The sequence below is a fragment of the Bufo bufo genome, chromosome 11 (assembly GCF_905171765.1).
Source record: "Bufo bufo chromosome 11, aBufBuf1.1, whole genome shotgun sequence".
NCBI lineage: Eukaryota > Metazoa > Chordata > Amphibia > Anura > Bufonidae > Bufo > Bufo bufo.
The window spans coordinates 11,708,821-11,725,824 of NC_053399.1; the positions used below are offsets into that span (position 1 = coordinate 11,708,821).

Consider the following 17,004-nt stretch of genomic DNA (forward strand, 5'->3'; position numbering starts at 1 on the left):
AATGAACTTGCACTGGATGTATATTAACAGCATTCTGTTTATTAAGAATTAAATGAAATTATTCTTGCAAAAACTTTTTGGAATGCCGTGGATATTTAACCTACACCGCTGAAGGACTGCAGGGTGGTCGTAACCATGGAAACTAGACGTGTAATGGAAAAATGTATCCAGCCAGCAAAGGAAGCAATATGGACAATCACAATACATTAGTAAGTGGCTTGTATTAACTTTCTCTACATGATAAATGCTATTTGCTGAAGTGAGAGACGACCCCTTTAACTGCTCATTTGCATATGGATTAAAAGTACTTTTTTCTCCAGAATGAAGCTAAGTGAAAGCTGTCATCACATTCAGCTGAGGTAGTCCTAGAAGGCGCAGTGAATTTCCTGGTGACACTCCCTTTAAGTGTATGGCCGGCCTTCAATATTATCTATAATATGGCATCATGGTCTGAAGCCCTGGGGGATGTATCACTGTATCTGTCCGTACATACAAGAGTTTACAATCTAACATACAGAATCGTCTTAATGTACGCTGCAGAGCAGCTTTCTTCAACCTGTGGGTTTTCATCGGTTGTACTACAACTCACAGCATCCCCAGCATGCTGTGAGCTGTGGTTCTGAGACCACCTCTGCAGAGAAAACTATGAAAGCTACAGTAAATCAGGAGACAATAAAAACTTGGCTAGAACATGGTAAGTATAATATGGAATAAAAGCCGAAAAAAGGGCGACTCGTCCGAGGCTACTGCATACATCGTCCATTCTAATTGGAGATCCCTCATATAAGGGTTAATCTTGTAAGTCCCCGCCAGTCCTGGAGTCGTCCTCGTCCAGTAATTCATTCGGTCATATCTTTATAGGAGTCGGAGCTCCACTGTTCTAATACAGAGCTCCAAATCCCCAGCAGCATAAATACAGACTTAAAGGGGTTGGTCCATGAACATCGCTTATCCACAGGATAGGTGATAAATGTATGACCGCTGGGGGTCTGACTGCTGGGACCCTCGAGAGTCCAAATGTCCCCAGTGTGAATGCAGCAGTAAAGCACATGGGTGACCGTCGCTCCATTCACTTCTTTGGGACCACCGGAGATAGCCAAGGCAGTCCCATAGACAGTGAAGGGAGCGGTGGTCATTCACACAGAGGACTCGGGGTTCCTCCATTCTCAAGTTCGGTGAGGCTCTCATTAGTCAGACCCGCCAGCGATCAGACATGGAGAGGTGATAAATGTTGTCTGTGGGCCAGCCCCTTTCAATGATAACATTCTTGCTTTCTGCAGCCACCCCTAGGAGGAGCTGAAGAGCTTACTGCATTATTATGGAGTTCAATGTATGAGCTGTATGCAGGAAGAGCCTGAGCTCCCCCTAGTGGTGGCTGCACATAGCATTTAACTATAGGACCATAAAGAGGATTTGGAGCTCTGTATCTAATAAAATGGACCATCATCCACTAAACAGATATGTCCACGAAACTTTGGCGCTATTTAAATAAGAAAATACACAAAAAATAAAAAACAAAAAGATACCCAGCGAGTACTGAACATAAATTATTTACAATTAGACCCTTGCAGGATGCTCGCGGGCACTGGATGGTTGCCTTGGTAGCAGTCTTGCCCAGGATGCAGTGGCGAGAGCATGCCTGGACAACCCCTTTCCATAAGGATATCTATCAAGGTACCCTCTAAATCACCAATCGGGGGCCCCTACGTGCTGATGGAAGCAGTGCATGCCGGCTTGTGGCAGTAGTATTCTAGCTGCAGTCCATTACTCCGTCAGTGGTGTCCTGCTACGTAAAGGGAAGGTTTCCTGAACAAAATGGCGGCATATTGGGCAATGCTGGAAGCGCATCAGGCAGCCGTCACACAGGCACACGTGCCGACACGGTAACAGCACCCAATTCACCGAGTCATTCTGACACACCACACAGTCTTTGACGCTGCTCTCTTCTATCTCTTCCTCTGATATTCCCAACTTCTCCAGCAGTTCTTTATCCCTGGAGACATCGTCCTCCACGGCCTCCGCTGACTCCGATGGGTTATCGCTCACAGACATGTAAAGTTGCTAGGAAAGAAACATACATGATGAATGACGGTCATAACGTGTGACTACCAACTAGACGCCGGACACGTAAATGCTTGTATTCCCCGTAATATTCTGGAGCAACTTTTCTTAGAACTTTACATTGAGCTGTTCCCCTGTTATTCCTACTGGAAATGTGACTAGGTCAGTTGCGGGCGTCCTTACGCAATCTAATCTGTGCTGAAAGACTGCGAAGGGACACATCCTCTTGACATGGGGAATGGTAATGCCTAGTTTCCAGGAGGAATAACAGAGGAGAAACGATGCTCAAGAATTATTTCATGGGGGAGGAGGATGCAAACATTTACTGACACTTCTGGAGAACAGACGGTTCCTTTTTTTGAAGGAAATGTGCAAGATCCTTAAAAAGGATCTATTCTTTTTTTTTTTTCGGAGAAAGAGCGCCACCCCTGTCCACCAGGTTGTGTCTGGTACTGCAGCTCAGGTCACATGCTGAGGACACAAAAGTTTTTTTTACCTTAAGGTCATAGAATTGTCCTTGTGCAGTGAGCAGATACTGGTACATTATCCTACAGGGCAGCCGGTAACTTCTGTCTGGAATGTGAATGACAGTCAGCATGGACACCTGTAAGGAGAAGACGTCAGAGTACGTTTAGCGTACATGCTGGGAAAACGTATGACGTGCACTCTAAACGTGACCATAGGGTTACATCAAAGTGTTCTTTTTGCCTCCGTCAGTCCGCCACATTTCGTCATCAGGGGTGCACCTAGCCTTTCTGCTGCCTGAGGCGAAAACTGAAATGGTGCCCCCCCCTCCCCCCACAATGCTAATTTCTTAACCTAACCCCTTTGCCACAATGAAAGCGCTCATTGCCCATGGCCCTTCCGCTGCTGCCCTCTTGCCCTTACCTGGCCTCATTGGTGGTGCGCCCCTGGTCGTCATACCGGATACAATACCGCAGTAGACTGCACAATTCCATTGGACGGATGCTACTGTATGGTACCTGTTGGCGTCACAACCATGGTGTGCGCAGAGCCTTAGCAGGACTAGGCCGGGACAGTTTTCAGCCTATGAATGTAATGAAAACTGTTTCCATTCACAGGCGGCAAGCAGAGATCTTGAGAACAGCGAGAAACTGAAACACAAAGCATATGCTGCAGAAACTCTTCGTTCTACGATTCAGCTTCATGAAAATGTTGTAGAACAGGAACATTGTGTGGCCCCTGCGCGAGGGCCACAGCATCTACCGTATCAACGTCCGACGTGATTATCGGCAGGGCGGGTTTAGGCCGAAATCCTCCATTTACTGGAATATAACAGTCAGCAAAACAGGGGAAGCTGGAAATCACCTCCCCGTGGCGAGTAGCAGACGGCGGCTCTACCTGAGCCCCCGCTGCTGACGGGTGAAGCGTCCGTGTCAGCACAATGCCAAATTCCACGCTTGTCTCCTGCAGCTCAGATTTAAGGAGCACGAGTTCAATAACCGAGAGGTGAGATGGGTCGCTCATACTCAGCTGAGGGTCACGTGACTGACGGCGACGCAGTGTGCCGCAACGTTTCACAATCTTACCCCCAGCTCAGGAAGAACCATGGTCACTGCATACTGGAAGCCGCGCCCAGTGTCTATCTACACACGCCCAGTCCCCTTGCTGCCCCCACACAGTAGTTATGCCACCTTTGTGCCCCCACAAAGTAAAATGTCCCCTTGGTGGCCCCCTGAGAGAATGCCTGGTAACTGCTCCTACAGTTATGCCCCATTAATGCCTATTTCACAACAAAATGCCCTCTTACTACCCTCACACGGTAATTATGCCCCCATAGTGCTTCCACACAGTAGTACTGCCACCTAGTGCCCCTCTTACAGTTGTGAGGCCCCTTAGTGTTAATACAACAAAATAGTAATACTCACCTGGCCCTGTTCCCCCGATGAATGGAGCACAGCATGCTCTTCCCAGCATCAGGAGCAATGAGCTGGGCAGGAGAGCACACAGACCGATTCCCCGGCTAGAGAATGACCTTTGGCCTGTGCGCCCTCCAGCTCAGCACTGCAGGTGCGATGACATCACTGCATGGCGACTGCTGCTAGGGAGAGCACAAGCCGGTGAATGGTGAAGCAGGGAGTGTCCGGCTCCCTGCTTCACCATTGCATTCAACTCTATCGGCATCCACAGGACATACTTCACCCATCCCAGGACCATAGGACAGCTGGCGAAATCTGGGATTGTCCCGCTGTATCCGGGACAGTTGGCGGGTATGTGACATTATTACGTGATTCTCAGGGGGTACTTTCCCTACTTACAGAGATTTATTTAATGTGTAGAGTCTTATAGGCAATGGTACATGGGAAGGAGTGGAGGAGCGTGGGTTACCAGCACCTGGGGCAAGCCAAGTGTTGTGCCCCCTAACCTATGGGCATGCCCTATTTATTGAAGCATGCCCACAGTGTACCAAGACCAACATAACCAATAATAACACTATATAAGGGCCAAATAATACCGCTCCACCATGACCATAGCCATTTCGGACCCTGTCATTAATAATTCTGTTTAGGTCCCCACTCAGTGACTTATAGGTGATGTCTCCTCCTGATTGGGGGCATTCCTGTAGTGCCATCTGTACATATAATGCCCCACCCATAGTGCCATCTCTACATATAATGCCCCCCATATCACCATCTTTACATATTATGCCCTGAAGGCCTAGGAGGCTGCACAGCGGGGACAGGGACTATCGACCGCCTTCCATTTTCAATGGTGTTTCATTAGAACCCCCCTTGAAAATGAATTCTGCTTTCCCATATACATCAATGAACCTTTCCTTGTATAATGACGAGTACTGCAGCAACTTTCTCATATATTTTTTTGGGTTTCAATTCCTCAACATTTGTAAGATCTCTGCTTCCGGTCATTGAATGGAAACATTTGGATTAAATGTGAGAGGGGGAAAGCTGGATTTCTGCCAGCGATTTACAGTTCTATCCGGTCCACATGTGGATTAAAGGGGTTGACCAGTTTCCTGTATTGAGGACCTATTCTTAGGATAGGTCAACAGTATAGGAAACTGGTAAATCCCCATCCACGTTGTTAAAAGGGTTATCCAAAGTCTAAAACATGCCCCCCAATGACCGGGTCCCTCATATAGATTATACTTACCCCGTTCCCCGGCACCCGCGTCTCCCGGGAGATGCAGTGGCGGCCGTGCGGGGATCAGGAACGACACTGGTGCCGGGGAGCGGGGTAAGTATAACCTATATGAGGGGCCCGGGCATTGGGGGGCATGTTTTAGACTTTGGATAACCCCTTTAAAGGGGTTCTCTGGGAATTAAGAAAATGAAAATACTTAAATATTATATTATTATAAATGTATTCCCAAATACCTTTCATTATTTATAATGGCTCGTTTTGTCTGGGGACCAATCATCAGGGGAAACAAAATGGCCGCTGTCCCATCAGTTCACACAAAACCTGCCCTGATCACACAGGAGGACAAGTTACTTTACGACACTGAGGTAAAGTGCTGCCTCATCCTCCTCGCTGCTCTGCTTGTCCGGGGTTTATGATCCTGAATACAGATGATAAGAACTTTAGCTCAATCTCTGGGGAATTTAGTTCATGAGGAGACATGAAGTACAGAGAAGGACGGACAGGACAGACTGTGGTAATGGAGACTGTAAACAAGTGCTGCTGCTCATTACCCTCCGCTCATGTCTCCTCATCTTCTCCATTCCCACAGAGATTCACCTGTATTCAGGATCATAACCCCTGACCAGCAGAGCAGAGAGGAGGATGAGGCAGCCCTATGGCTCATTGTGGTGAAGTAACTTGTTCTGCTGTGTGATTAGGACAGGTTTTGTGTGTACTGATAGGACGGCGGCCATTTTATTTCTCCTAATGATTGCTCCCTAGACAAACTGAGCCATTCTAAGTAATGAAAGGTATTTGTGAATATATTTATTATAAAATAATATTTAAGTATTTTCATTTTTTTTAATTCCTGGAGAACCCCTTTTAACGTAGGTGTAGCCATCCGCTGTGGTTTCCGCGTGGAAACCATGACCGGGATTGGGCATTTTTTTTCCATGATGCGGATTTCAAATCCGTGTTTTCAGAAACAACAGGACTGTGGGATACATGTGGATTTCCCGCGGATTTCAGCACGGAATACCTGCCAAAATCCAACATGTCCTAATACTTCTCACAGCTGAGGTGTTGCAACAACCGTATCCGACACATCAGCAGCACAAATCTCTGCTACAGTGTATCAGTGCAGGCCCATGAGCTCTCGGAGGACTGCCTAGACTGGATACAGTTGTAGCAAACCTTCAGCTGTGAGAAGTATTAGGTTGGTACATATTTTTCAACTTCTTAAACAACCTTTTGTGTCCGACAACAGGTGCGGCATCAACACAAGTCAGTCCGTAAGACTAGGAAAGACAGGGACTTTCTATCATCGGGCTTGGAAATATGCAAATAATTAGATCGGAGGCCGGGGCTTCCCTTTATACCACCATGCTGAAATGTGATCTGAAAGCAACAAACCACAAGGCCCTGATCTTCATCCAGTAAAAACAAGGACAAAATCGGATTCAGAGCAGGGGGTGCACATACTTAATCATCCATCATGTGCGCGGGGTAAACAGCTATTCATGCATTAGTGCAGACTTACTATGAACTCCCGGTCATCCACATCAGACATTGTCAGCAGGGCTACGAGAGGATAACGAGTCCGGGGCACCGGGCCAAAATCTTCTATCTTGTTGTCCTCTGGCAGCTGAATTAATATTTCTTCCTTGCTTTGTTTCGGCACGCTGAGTGAGTGTTCAGGAAAATGCTGCACCCGCGATATAAGGGGCAGAGTGATTAACGGGGGGCTCTTATTCACTGCTGATACAATGAATCAGTGGTTACTGTGTTGCAATGCTGAGTGACTCATGTCTTTCACTCATTCCTGGTGACCTAGGGTGCACCCAAATTGTTTTTTTTCTAGTGTGGCGCCGATTTTCGCGTCTTTAGCCGGCGCATGTGCAATAGTTACTGTGATGCCGTACAAAAAATGGGCATCGCAGTGTGCATGCGCTGGCCAAAGGAATGAGTGCGCCGGCGCGGGATATTGGCAGCATAACAAGTTAGTACAAAGGAGGTCAGAGGGAAAGGATGGGCGGGCGGAGGGTAGGAAGGTGCTGGGGGACGCAATGAGAAGGCTGAGCAAGCAGGGCACCTAAGAGAGTAACGCCGCCCTGAGCACTTGCGAGACCTCATTTGCATATCTTATAAAGATCGTTTTTGAGGGTTCTATAAGTCCAGGATTGATGCCAGAGGTAACGTTTTTATTAACTGTAAGCATGCTAGGGAGCTGTGGGAAGGGTTAAAAAAGTGAAATGCTGGTGACAGACTCCCTTTAAACTGTTATATGAGATCTGTATGGTTCCAGGCCCTGGATGTAACTATTTCCTCCTATACGTAATCACTTTCAGCTGCAGTCTGGTACAGTTTTATCCACTAAAGATAATCCCCTCTGAGATGCATTTACACATAGGGGTCAATCTACAGACATCTCTCTCCTGGACACATCTGCATGTATATACTCAGTAAGCTTCCTAACAGCGCCACCTAGTGGCCAAACTGTACATAGCAGAAATCATGTAAGTAATAGGACTATAATATTTGTGCTCTGTCAGCACAGACTAAAAAAATAAATATTGCAATCATTAATGCCTTTAGGATATATTAGCATACGGTTAATTTTTGCTAGTATCACAATTTTTGCTAATGCTATACTCCCCTGAGTTCCTTGGTTTCTAAGAACAGCCAGAACTAGTTTAAAAAAGAAATGAGAGTAGAGGAGAGGAGAAGCAGCAGGGAGAAATTTACCCATATATCTCTGAATTTAATTGGCCAAATTGCAGCAGGTCAATTACCCACTGAATTGTACATATGAATGATCCTACTAGCAACATAACTAAACTGGTTGGCCAGAGCTGCACTCACTATTCAGCTTTGAAGTATAATACAGGATGTAACTCAGGATCAGTACAGGATAAGTAATGTATGTACACAGTGACTCCACCAGCAGAATAGTGAGTGCAGCTCTGGAGTATAATACAGGATGTAACTCAGGATCAGTACAGGATAAGTAATGTATGTGCACAGTGACTCCACCAGCAGAATAGTGAGTGCAGCTCTGGAGTATAATACAGGATGTAACTCAGGATCAGTACAGGATAAGTAATGTATGTACACAGTGACTGCACCAGCAGAATAGTGAGTGCAGCTCTGGAGTATAATACAGGATGTAACTCAGGATCAGTACCGGATAAGTAATGTATGTACACAGTGACTGCACCAGCAGAATAGTGAGTGCAGCTCTGGAGTATAATACATGATGTAACTCAGGATCAGTACAGGATAAGTAATGTATGTACACAGTGACTGCACCAGCAGAATAGTGAGTGCAGCTCTGGAGTATAATACAGGATGTAACTCAGGATCAGTACAGGATAAGTAATGTATGTGCACAGTGACTCCACCAGCAGAATAGTGAGTGCAGCTCTGGAGTATAATACAGGATGTAACTCAGGATCAGTACAGAATAAGTAATATATGTATGTACACAGTGACTCCACCAGCAGAATAGTGGGTGCAGCTCTAGAGTATAATACAGGATGTAACTCAGGATCAGTACAGGATAAGTAATGTAATGTATGTACACAGTGACTGCACCAGCAGAATAGTGAGTGCAGCTTTGGAGTATAATACATGATGTAACTCAGGATCAGTACAGGATAAGTAATATATGTACACAGTGACTCCACCAGCAGAATAGTGGGTGCAGCTCTGGAGTATAATACATGATGTAACTCAGGATCAGTAGAGGATAAGTAATGTATGTACACAGGGACTGCACCAGCAGAATAGTGAGTGCAGCTCTGGAGTATAATACAGGATGTAACTCAGGATCAGTACAGAATAAGTAATATATGTACACAGTGACTCCACCAGCAGAATAGTGAGTGCAGCTCTGGAGTATAATACAGGATGTAACTCAGGATCAGTACAGGATAAGTAATGTACAGTCATGTGAAAAAATTAGGACACCCTTTGAAAGCATGTGGTTTTTTGTAACATTTTTAATAAATGGTTATTTCATCTCCATTTCAACAATACAGAGAGATTAAAGTAATCCAACTAAACAAAGAAAACTGAAGAAAAGTCTTTTCAAGATCTTCTGTAAATGTCATTCTACAAAAATGCCTATTCTAACTGAGGAAAAAGATAGGACACCCTCACATGTATTCCCTCTTAAATTGGCTCAGATCTCACACAGGTATATCACACCAGGTGCACATAATTAGTAGATCGTTACTCTGCATGTTGAATGAGGCTTGCCCTATTTAAACCTCAGACATTTAGTTTGGTGTGCTCCTGACTGTTGAAGTGAGAGTGAGCACCATGGTGAGAGCAAAAGAGCTGTCAGAGGACTTCAGAAAAAAGATTGTAGCAGCCTATGAGTCTGGGAAGGGATTTAAAAAGATCTCAAAAGATTTTGAAATCAGCCATTCCACTGTCCGGAAGATAGTCTACAAGTGGAGGGCTTTCAAAACAACTGCCAACATGCCCAGGACTGGTCGCCCCAGCAAGTTCACCCCGAGAGCAGACCGCAAGATGCTAAAAGAGGTATCCAAAAACCCTAAAGTGTCATCTCGAGAACTACAGCAGGCTCTGGCTACTGTTGATGTAGAAGTACATGCCTCTACAATCAGAAAGAGACTGTACAAGTTTAACTTGCATGGGAGGTGTGCAAGGAGGAAACCTTTGCTTTCCAAGAGAAACATCGAGGCCAGACTGACATTTGCCAGCGATAAAGTTGACAAAGACCAGGACTTCTGGAATAATGTTCTTTGGACAGATGAGTCCAAAATTGAATTATTTGGACACAACAGCAGAGGACATGTTTGGCGTAAACCAAACACAGCATTCCAAGAAAAGAACCTCATACCAACTGTGAAGCATGGAGGTGGAAGTGTCATGGTTTGGGGCTGCTTTGCTGCAGCAGGACCTGGTCAGCTCACCATCATAGAATCCACGATGAATTCTACTGTGTATCAGAAGGTGCTTGAAGAACATGTGAGACCATCAGTTAGAAAATTAAAGCTGAAGCGGAACTGGACCATGCAACATGACAATGACCCAAAACATACTAGTAAATCAACCAAAGATTGGCTGAAAAAGAAGAAATGGAGAGTCCTGGAATGGCCAAGTCAAAGTCCAGATTTGAATCCCATTGAGATGCTGTGGGGTGACTTGAAAAGGGCTGTACGTGCAAGAAACCCCTCAAACATCTCACAGCTGAAAAAGTTCTGCATTGAGGAGTGGGGTAAAATTTCCTCAGACCGATGTCGAAGACTGGTAGATGGCTACAAGAACCGTCTCACTGCAGTTATTTCAGCCAAAGGAGGTAACACTCGCTATTAGGGGCAAGGGTGTCCTATCTTTTTCCTCAGTTAGAATAGGCATTTTTGTAGAATGACATTTACAGAAGATCTTGAAAAGACTTTTCTTCAGTTTTCTTTGTTTAGTCGGATTACTTTAATCTCTCTGTATTGTTGAAACGGAGATGAAATAACCATTTATTAAAAATGTTACAAAAAACCACATGCTTTCAAAGGGTGTCCTAATTTTTTCACATGACTGTATGTACACAGTGACTCCACCAGCAGAATAGTGAGTGCAGCTTTGGAGTATAATACATGATGTAACTCAGGATCAGTACAGGATAAGTAATATATGTACACAGTGACTCCACCAGCAGAATAGTGAGTGCAGCTTTGGAGTATAATACATGATGTAACTCAGGATCAGTACAGGATAAGTAATATATGTACACAGTGACTGCACCAGCAGAATAGTGGGTGCAGCTCTGGAGTATAATACAGGATGTAACTCAGGATCAGTGCAGGATAAGTAATATATGTACACAGTGACTCCACCAGCAGAATAGTGGGTGCAGCTCTGGAGTATAATACATGATGTAACTCAGGATCAGTAGAGGATAAGTAATGTATGTACACAGGGACTGCACCAGCAGAATAGTGAGTGCAGCTTTGGAGTATAATACAGGATGTAACTCAGGATCAGTACAGGATAAGTAATGTATGTACACAGTGACTCCACCAGCAGAATAGTGAGTGCAGCTCTGGAGTATAATACAGGATGTAACTCAGGATCAGCACAGGATAAGTAATGTAATGTATGTATGTATGTACACAGTGACTCCACCAGCAACTATATTCTAAGCATCTGGAAAGGATACATATGCTGCTCCTTGTGAAGGTATTCACTATACAGGGCGTCCTCCAGCACTCCAGGGGTCTGTATCTGGAAGCAGTAGACATGTTTCTGTAAAGCCTCTTGCACTTTCTGTACACTGCACCCCCAGTAACAGGACAGAATACACTTCTCCAGACAGTGCGGTCTCAATGTAACCCCCTCTGTGTGAAGAGAGCAAAGAAACCAAGATTAGGACCCCTCGCTCCTCTCCCCTCTATGACAGTGAATCAGCAGTCAAGTGCTGCATCCATGCCACTATAATCCTCACTTGTGCATAGACAACAGTTGTTCTACTAAATGTAAATGACAAAGAATATCCTATTGCTAAAGGGGGCTGTCCCATTTGGGACGTATTATGGCATATCCACAAGCTCAGCTATTTTCAGACGTCCTATAGAAGTGAATGGAGAGAGCTGCGCATGTGCCGCACCGTATGCGTTCCCAGGCAGGCGTGATGGAGCTCGGTTCTGGAGATAGGAGCGGGTCCATCCTATCAGACATTTATGGCATATCCTGTGGACATGCCATAAATGTCACATGTGAGAATACCTCTTTATTTGCAGCTCAAAGGGGTTGCCCTTGGATATCCTACCCACAGGACCACTGGGGTCCCCCTGACCACGAGAGCCAAGTACATGCGTTTAGCTACCTTCAGTGGCCCCACAGAGCTGAAGGAAGCAATGCGCATGTGTGTCCACGGCTCCATTCAAACTGGGCAGCACAGGCATCTGTTCTCGTAATCAGTGGGGGCCCCAGCGCTCAGACCCCCTGCCTCAGACACTTATTCCCTATCCTGTGGGACAACCTCTTTAGCGCTCTGCCAACGAGAGTAAGCGCTCAGTGCCCATACTGCGGACCGCAAATTGTGATCCGCAATGCACGGCACTGCCTGTGTGCATTGATTTGAATGGGTCCGTGATTCGCAACACGGCATCTTTTTGAGGTGTGGAGGCACGGATCAGAAGCCCAAGGAAGTGCTTCGTAGTAGGGCTGGGCGATATGGCCTAAAATCTATATTGCAATATAATTTGAAGCATGTGCGATATAACGATATATCACAATATATTATTTTCTTCTGTATGTATACAAATTACAAAACTGTTCAAGAAATTTTCAAGATGTGCATTGTGTAACAGATCTTTTTCCAAACGATGTAAAGATGAAGTGTCCCCCAGCCATCGCCATCAGCCCCATGCTGCCATTGCCATTTGCCATCATTCATCTCCCCCAGCCAGCGCCATCAGCCCCATGCCATAGCCATCCACCGTCCCCCCACCCCCCGGTAGATTCGGGCCCCTGCTAATATACATGCCTTTCCTTCAGGGTGCGCGGCTGGCTGATGGAGTCCGCAGGAGACGGACCGCGTCTTCCTCCCAGCATGCACTGGGAGGGACCTGACGTCACACACAGAGTCAGCCAGCGCGCTGACGATGTGTGCACGCAAGGCCCTGGCCAATGCAGCGCGGTGCAGAGTCGGGAGGCCACGGAGCAGTAAGTGAGAAGGTTCTACAATTCACTACTGTTCCGTGGTCATCTATCGCGATATGGCGATATAGACAAAATCAATATTGTTGCCCGAATTTATATCGTTCATATCGTATATCGTTCATATCGCCCACCCCTACTTCGTAGTGCTTACGATCCCTGCTTACGAACACCGCAAAAAGATAGGTGAAGCCCTATTTTTGGTCATATCTGACAGATTCTGACCCATTTAAGTCAATTGTCCGTTTACGATCCCCAATACGGGTACTGAGCACTTACGCCTGTGGGCATGAGCCCTTAAATAAATGTTATTTTCAGTTACTCAGCATTTTCAAAATCGCTGTTTGCTTCCAGTGGATAAAAACATTCTTGTTTACAAAAAGAGGCTGAAAATCTGTACAGCCTTAATATTTTCTCATAGCTGAGGGTTTGCTACAATTGCCTAGGCAATCCTCTGTGAGCTAAACAGCATGGAATACAAAACGGATACATTTTACCTACTTTGTAACAAAACAGGAGAGAATTGTGCTGCTGATGGAATTATCTGAAAGAGGATGCAATAGTAGGGAATCATCAGTATTAGTTCTGTTAGGCCCCATGTGCATGACCGTATCCGTACTGCGGCCCGCAAATCACAATTCTGCAAAACCGGCCATGTGCATTCCGCATTTTCCCAATCCGTCCGTCCAATCGTATGTTAAAAATGCCTATTCTTGTCTGCAAAACAGACAAGAATATGACACGTTTTATCTTTTTTGTGGGACAGCGGAACGGACTTACGGATGCGGACAGCACATGGTACTGTGCATCTTTTGCGGCCCATTGAAATCAACGAGTCCTTATCTGATCTGCAAAAAATCGCCCATCAGCTGTTTGATGAGGCCACAGAACTCCAGTGAGTGCCACGGCCTCCTCGCAGTTTACCAAGCTCGGCACCGTCCATTGTACAGCGGCAGTGCTTCGTATCACAGAACAGCCCCAATCACTTGAATAGGACTGAGCTACACCTAGGCCATGTGACCGATGAACATAACGTCACTGGCCTAGGAAAAGCAGCGAGCAGGCCTCTTCAGGTGGGCCGGGAGTTGGCCCCACACAAATCAGACCTGATATTTATGACCTATCTCGAGGATAGGTCATCAGTATTAAAGGGGTTGTCCGCTGTTGTAATATTGATGACCTATCCTCAGGATAGGTCATCAATATCAGATCAGCAGGGGTCCTACTGCTAGCACCCCCGCTGATCCGCTGTTTGAAGTTAACACAGCACCCGTACGAGCGCTGCATTCTCTCCACTGTTTATGCTACTTTTACACTCGCGTTTTGGGCGCATCCGTCATGGATCTGCAAAAACGGATCAGTTACAATAATACAACCGCATGCATCCGTCATGAATGGATCCGTTTGTATTATCTGTAACATAGCAAAGACAGATCCGTCATGAACTCCATTGAAAGTCAATGGGAGACGGATCCGTTTTCTATTGTGCTAGATTGTATCAGAGAAAATGGATCCATCCCCAGTGACTTACATTGTGTGCCAGGACTAATCAGTTTGGCTCAATTTCGTCCAGCGGATAGCAAAACGCTGCAGGCAGCCTCCATAGGCGGAATGGAGACTGAACGGAGGCAAACTGATGCATTCTGATCCTTTTCCATTCAGAATGCATTAGGTCAAAACTGATCCGTTTTGGACCGCTTGTGAGAGCCCATGACGGATCTCACAAACGGAAAGCTAAAATGCGAGTGTGAAAGTAGCCATACCTGCTTGCCGTTGCAATTGAAGCGGGAGCAGTGTAATGACAACTCTGCCGTCCCTATTCACTTCAATGGGCCAGCTCCTCCCTATTCCACTGACGGCGAGCAGGTAAACAGAGAAGAGAACACGGCGCTCATAAGAGTTTTGTGTTCTCTTCAAACAGCTGATCGTCAGGGGTGGCAGCAGCTGAGCCCCCGACGATCTGATATTCATGATCTACCCTGAGGATAGGTCATCAATATTAGAAAAGCGGACAACCCCTTTAAAGACAGCAGGCGGAGATCTCAAAATGGTGAGGAACTGAGAAAATTATTATGGAAACCTCATTCAGGTATAATAGTTTGGCGGTTGCTTACTTCAGAAGCCCCTGTCAGTAAGCCTTATTAGGCCACCTGTTCACACAGCGCATTTTCAGAGTAGATTTTCCTACGGAAACCCACAGTGCAATTCAATACCAGCCATGTAAATGAGATTTTAACAAATCTCATCCACACACTGCGAAGATTTTCTACGAAGAAACTGACCTGCAGTGCGGATTTTAAAATCCACAGTAAGTCAATATTTGCTGTGGATTTTTACAGCGGATTTCACCTCCATTCAATAGAGAAAGGGGAAAATACATGTTAATTTTTCCAGGGTATGTCCAGGTATAAGGGGGTCCTCTGCTTGCACTTCTCGTGTGCACTATTGTTACAAACAGTGAAGCTCCCTCTGGAACACCTGGCATGGTCAGCGTACTATATGGACATATGGGGGGACCCCGCTCCATGAAGTCTTTACCAACCTCTCTCTGCAGCGGCCGGAGTCACTTACTGGCTAATGTGGCAGTATCTTGATTAACTATTTCAAGGCCAAAGGGGTTCTTCACTTCTTGCATCTGCTTCTTACAAATGAAGGCATTGGAAGCGGTCTCAGCTGAGTTTCTCAGTATAACAGGGACGTCCAGGCCGCGCCTGCAACGAGAAACCAAGTGCGAAGCTTATACAAGAAAATTCTGAGAATCTTAAAGCCACAATCCATGCCCAGATTTTATAAATTACAGGGGTTGTCCGTATGTATAGCCTATCCTTAGAGTAGAGTAGACCATCAGTATCGGGGGGGGGGGGGGGGGGGGGGGGGGTCCGACTCCCAGCACCTCCACCAATCAGCTGTTTAAAAGGAGCGGCGCACTTAGGCCGGAGAGTCAGACACAGCGCCGTCCATTTTATAGAGGCTGCGCTTGGTACTGCAGCTTATCGAATGGGACAGAACTACGGGTTGTACTGCGCACTGCCATGTCTGAACTGTACTTTGCGGTCGGATCACTGTAGGGCGCAAGAACACCGAGGAGGACTGTTGTAATATTTGAGATCCTCTTTATTTAAAGTGAATGCATCAACAGGAAAACTACGCGTTTCGGGGATGCTCAGGTCCCCTTCATCAGGTTTGAGATGCCATGTCTGCACCGTACGGCACTGTGCCCGGTCAACCGAAGAAGAGGCCGCAGCACCCGCCGGAGCCCCGCTGCCTCTTCCAACAGCTGATTGGTGGAGGTGCTGATACGTTCATCACACACGTAGCCGTGTAAACAGTGACCACTGTCCATATCCTTTTCCTGTATTGAAAAGGCGAAAAATGCACAACGTTTAGCAGTTCCTTGACCGCCTTCAGCACAGAACAGGGATTAAGCGTCATCTTGGAAAAGGATATGGTTGGCAGCGACTATTTCCACTGCTACCCTGGACACTGAGGGAGGGCAACTCCGTGTGGGCTAAGGTAAGCCCAGAGGCCAGCCAGCACTAGAGCATGACATTACTGTAATTTACCGTAGAAGCAAGGAGGAAAATTAGCAAAACTGGTGCAAAATTAAAGTGGTGCAGTTGCCATAGAAACTGGACTGCTGCTTATACAGCTGTACCTCTTAGCAACCAACCAGATTGCTGCTTGTTGAACGGTTGCCCACAGCAACCAATCACCTTGCTGCCTGTGTAGCCTTTGCCCAAAACAACCAATCGCATTTCTTCTTTCATTTTCCAAAAGGCTTAAAAAAAATAAGATCTGGAATCTGATTGGCTGTCATTGGACAACTGCTTTTACAGTTTTTTTTTCTATCGCCAGCTGTTATACATCTCCTGTTCTGCGGGTGTCTGCCGATGGAAAATAAAGGAAACAGATGGCAGACAGACAGCATAGCATTCACTAGTGACTCACCATCCCAGCACTATCCCGCAAGTGACTACAAAGCAGATAGACACCACAGTAATGTAGAAGAGAGGGGAATACTCGTATAACGTGGCCAGGAATATCGCTGGCATCGCAGCGCCGGACAGCCTTGCCCCATCCGCAACATAACAGAAGATAAAAACGCCTTCGCGACCGTTTTTACCTATCTGAGCCGCCGTAGCCACTAGCTGT

The 17,004-nt window shown here is 46.1% G+C and overlaps 1 protein-coding gene across 1 annotated transcript; it reads right to left on the minus strand.

Moving 5' to 3' along the window:
- Nucleotides 1–246: 246 nt before the first annotated feature.
- Nucleotides 247–16,986, minus strand: CGRRF1 (cell growth regulator with ring finger domain 1). The gene is made up of 6 exons (XM_040411938.1): nucleotides 16,801–16,986; nucleotides 15,424–15,563; nucleotides 11,351–11,528; nucleotides 6,707–6,848; nucleotides 2,558–2,665; nucleotides 247–2,061 (listed from the first exon to the last, which is right to left on the minus strand). The coding sequence occupies exons 1-6, from the start codon at nucleotides 16,902–16,904 to the stop codon at nucleotides 1,765–1,767; spliced, it is 969 nt and encodes a 322-aa protein (XP_040267872.1). The 5' UTR covers nucleotides 16,905–16,986; the 3' UTR covers nucleotides 247–1,764.
- Between the last annotated feature and the right edge of the window lie 18 nt (nucleotides 16,987–17,004).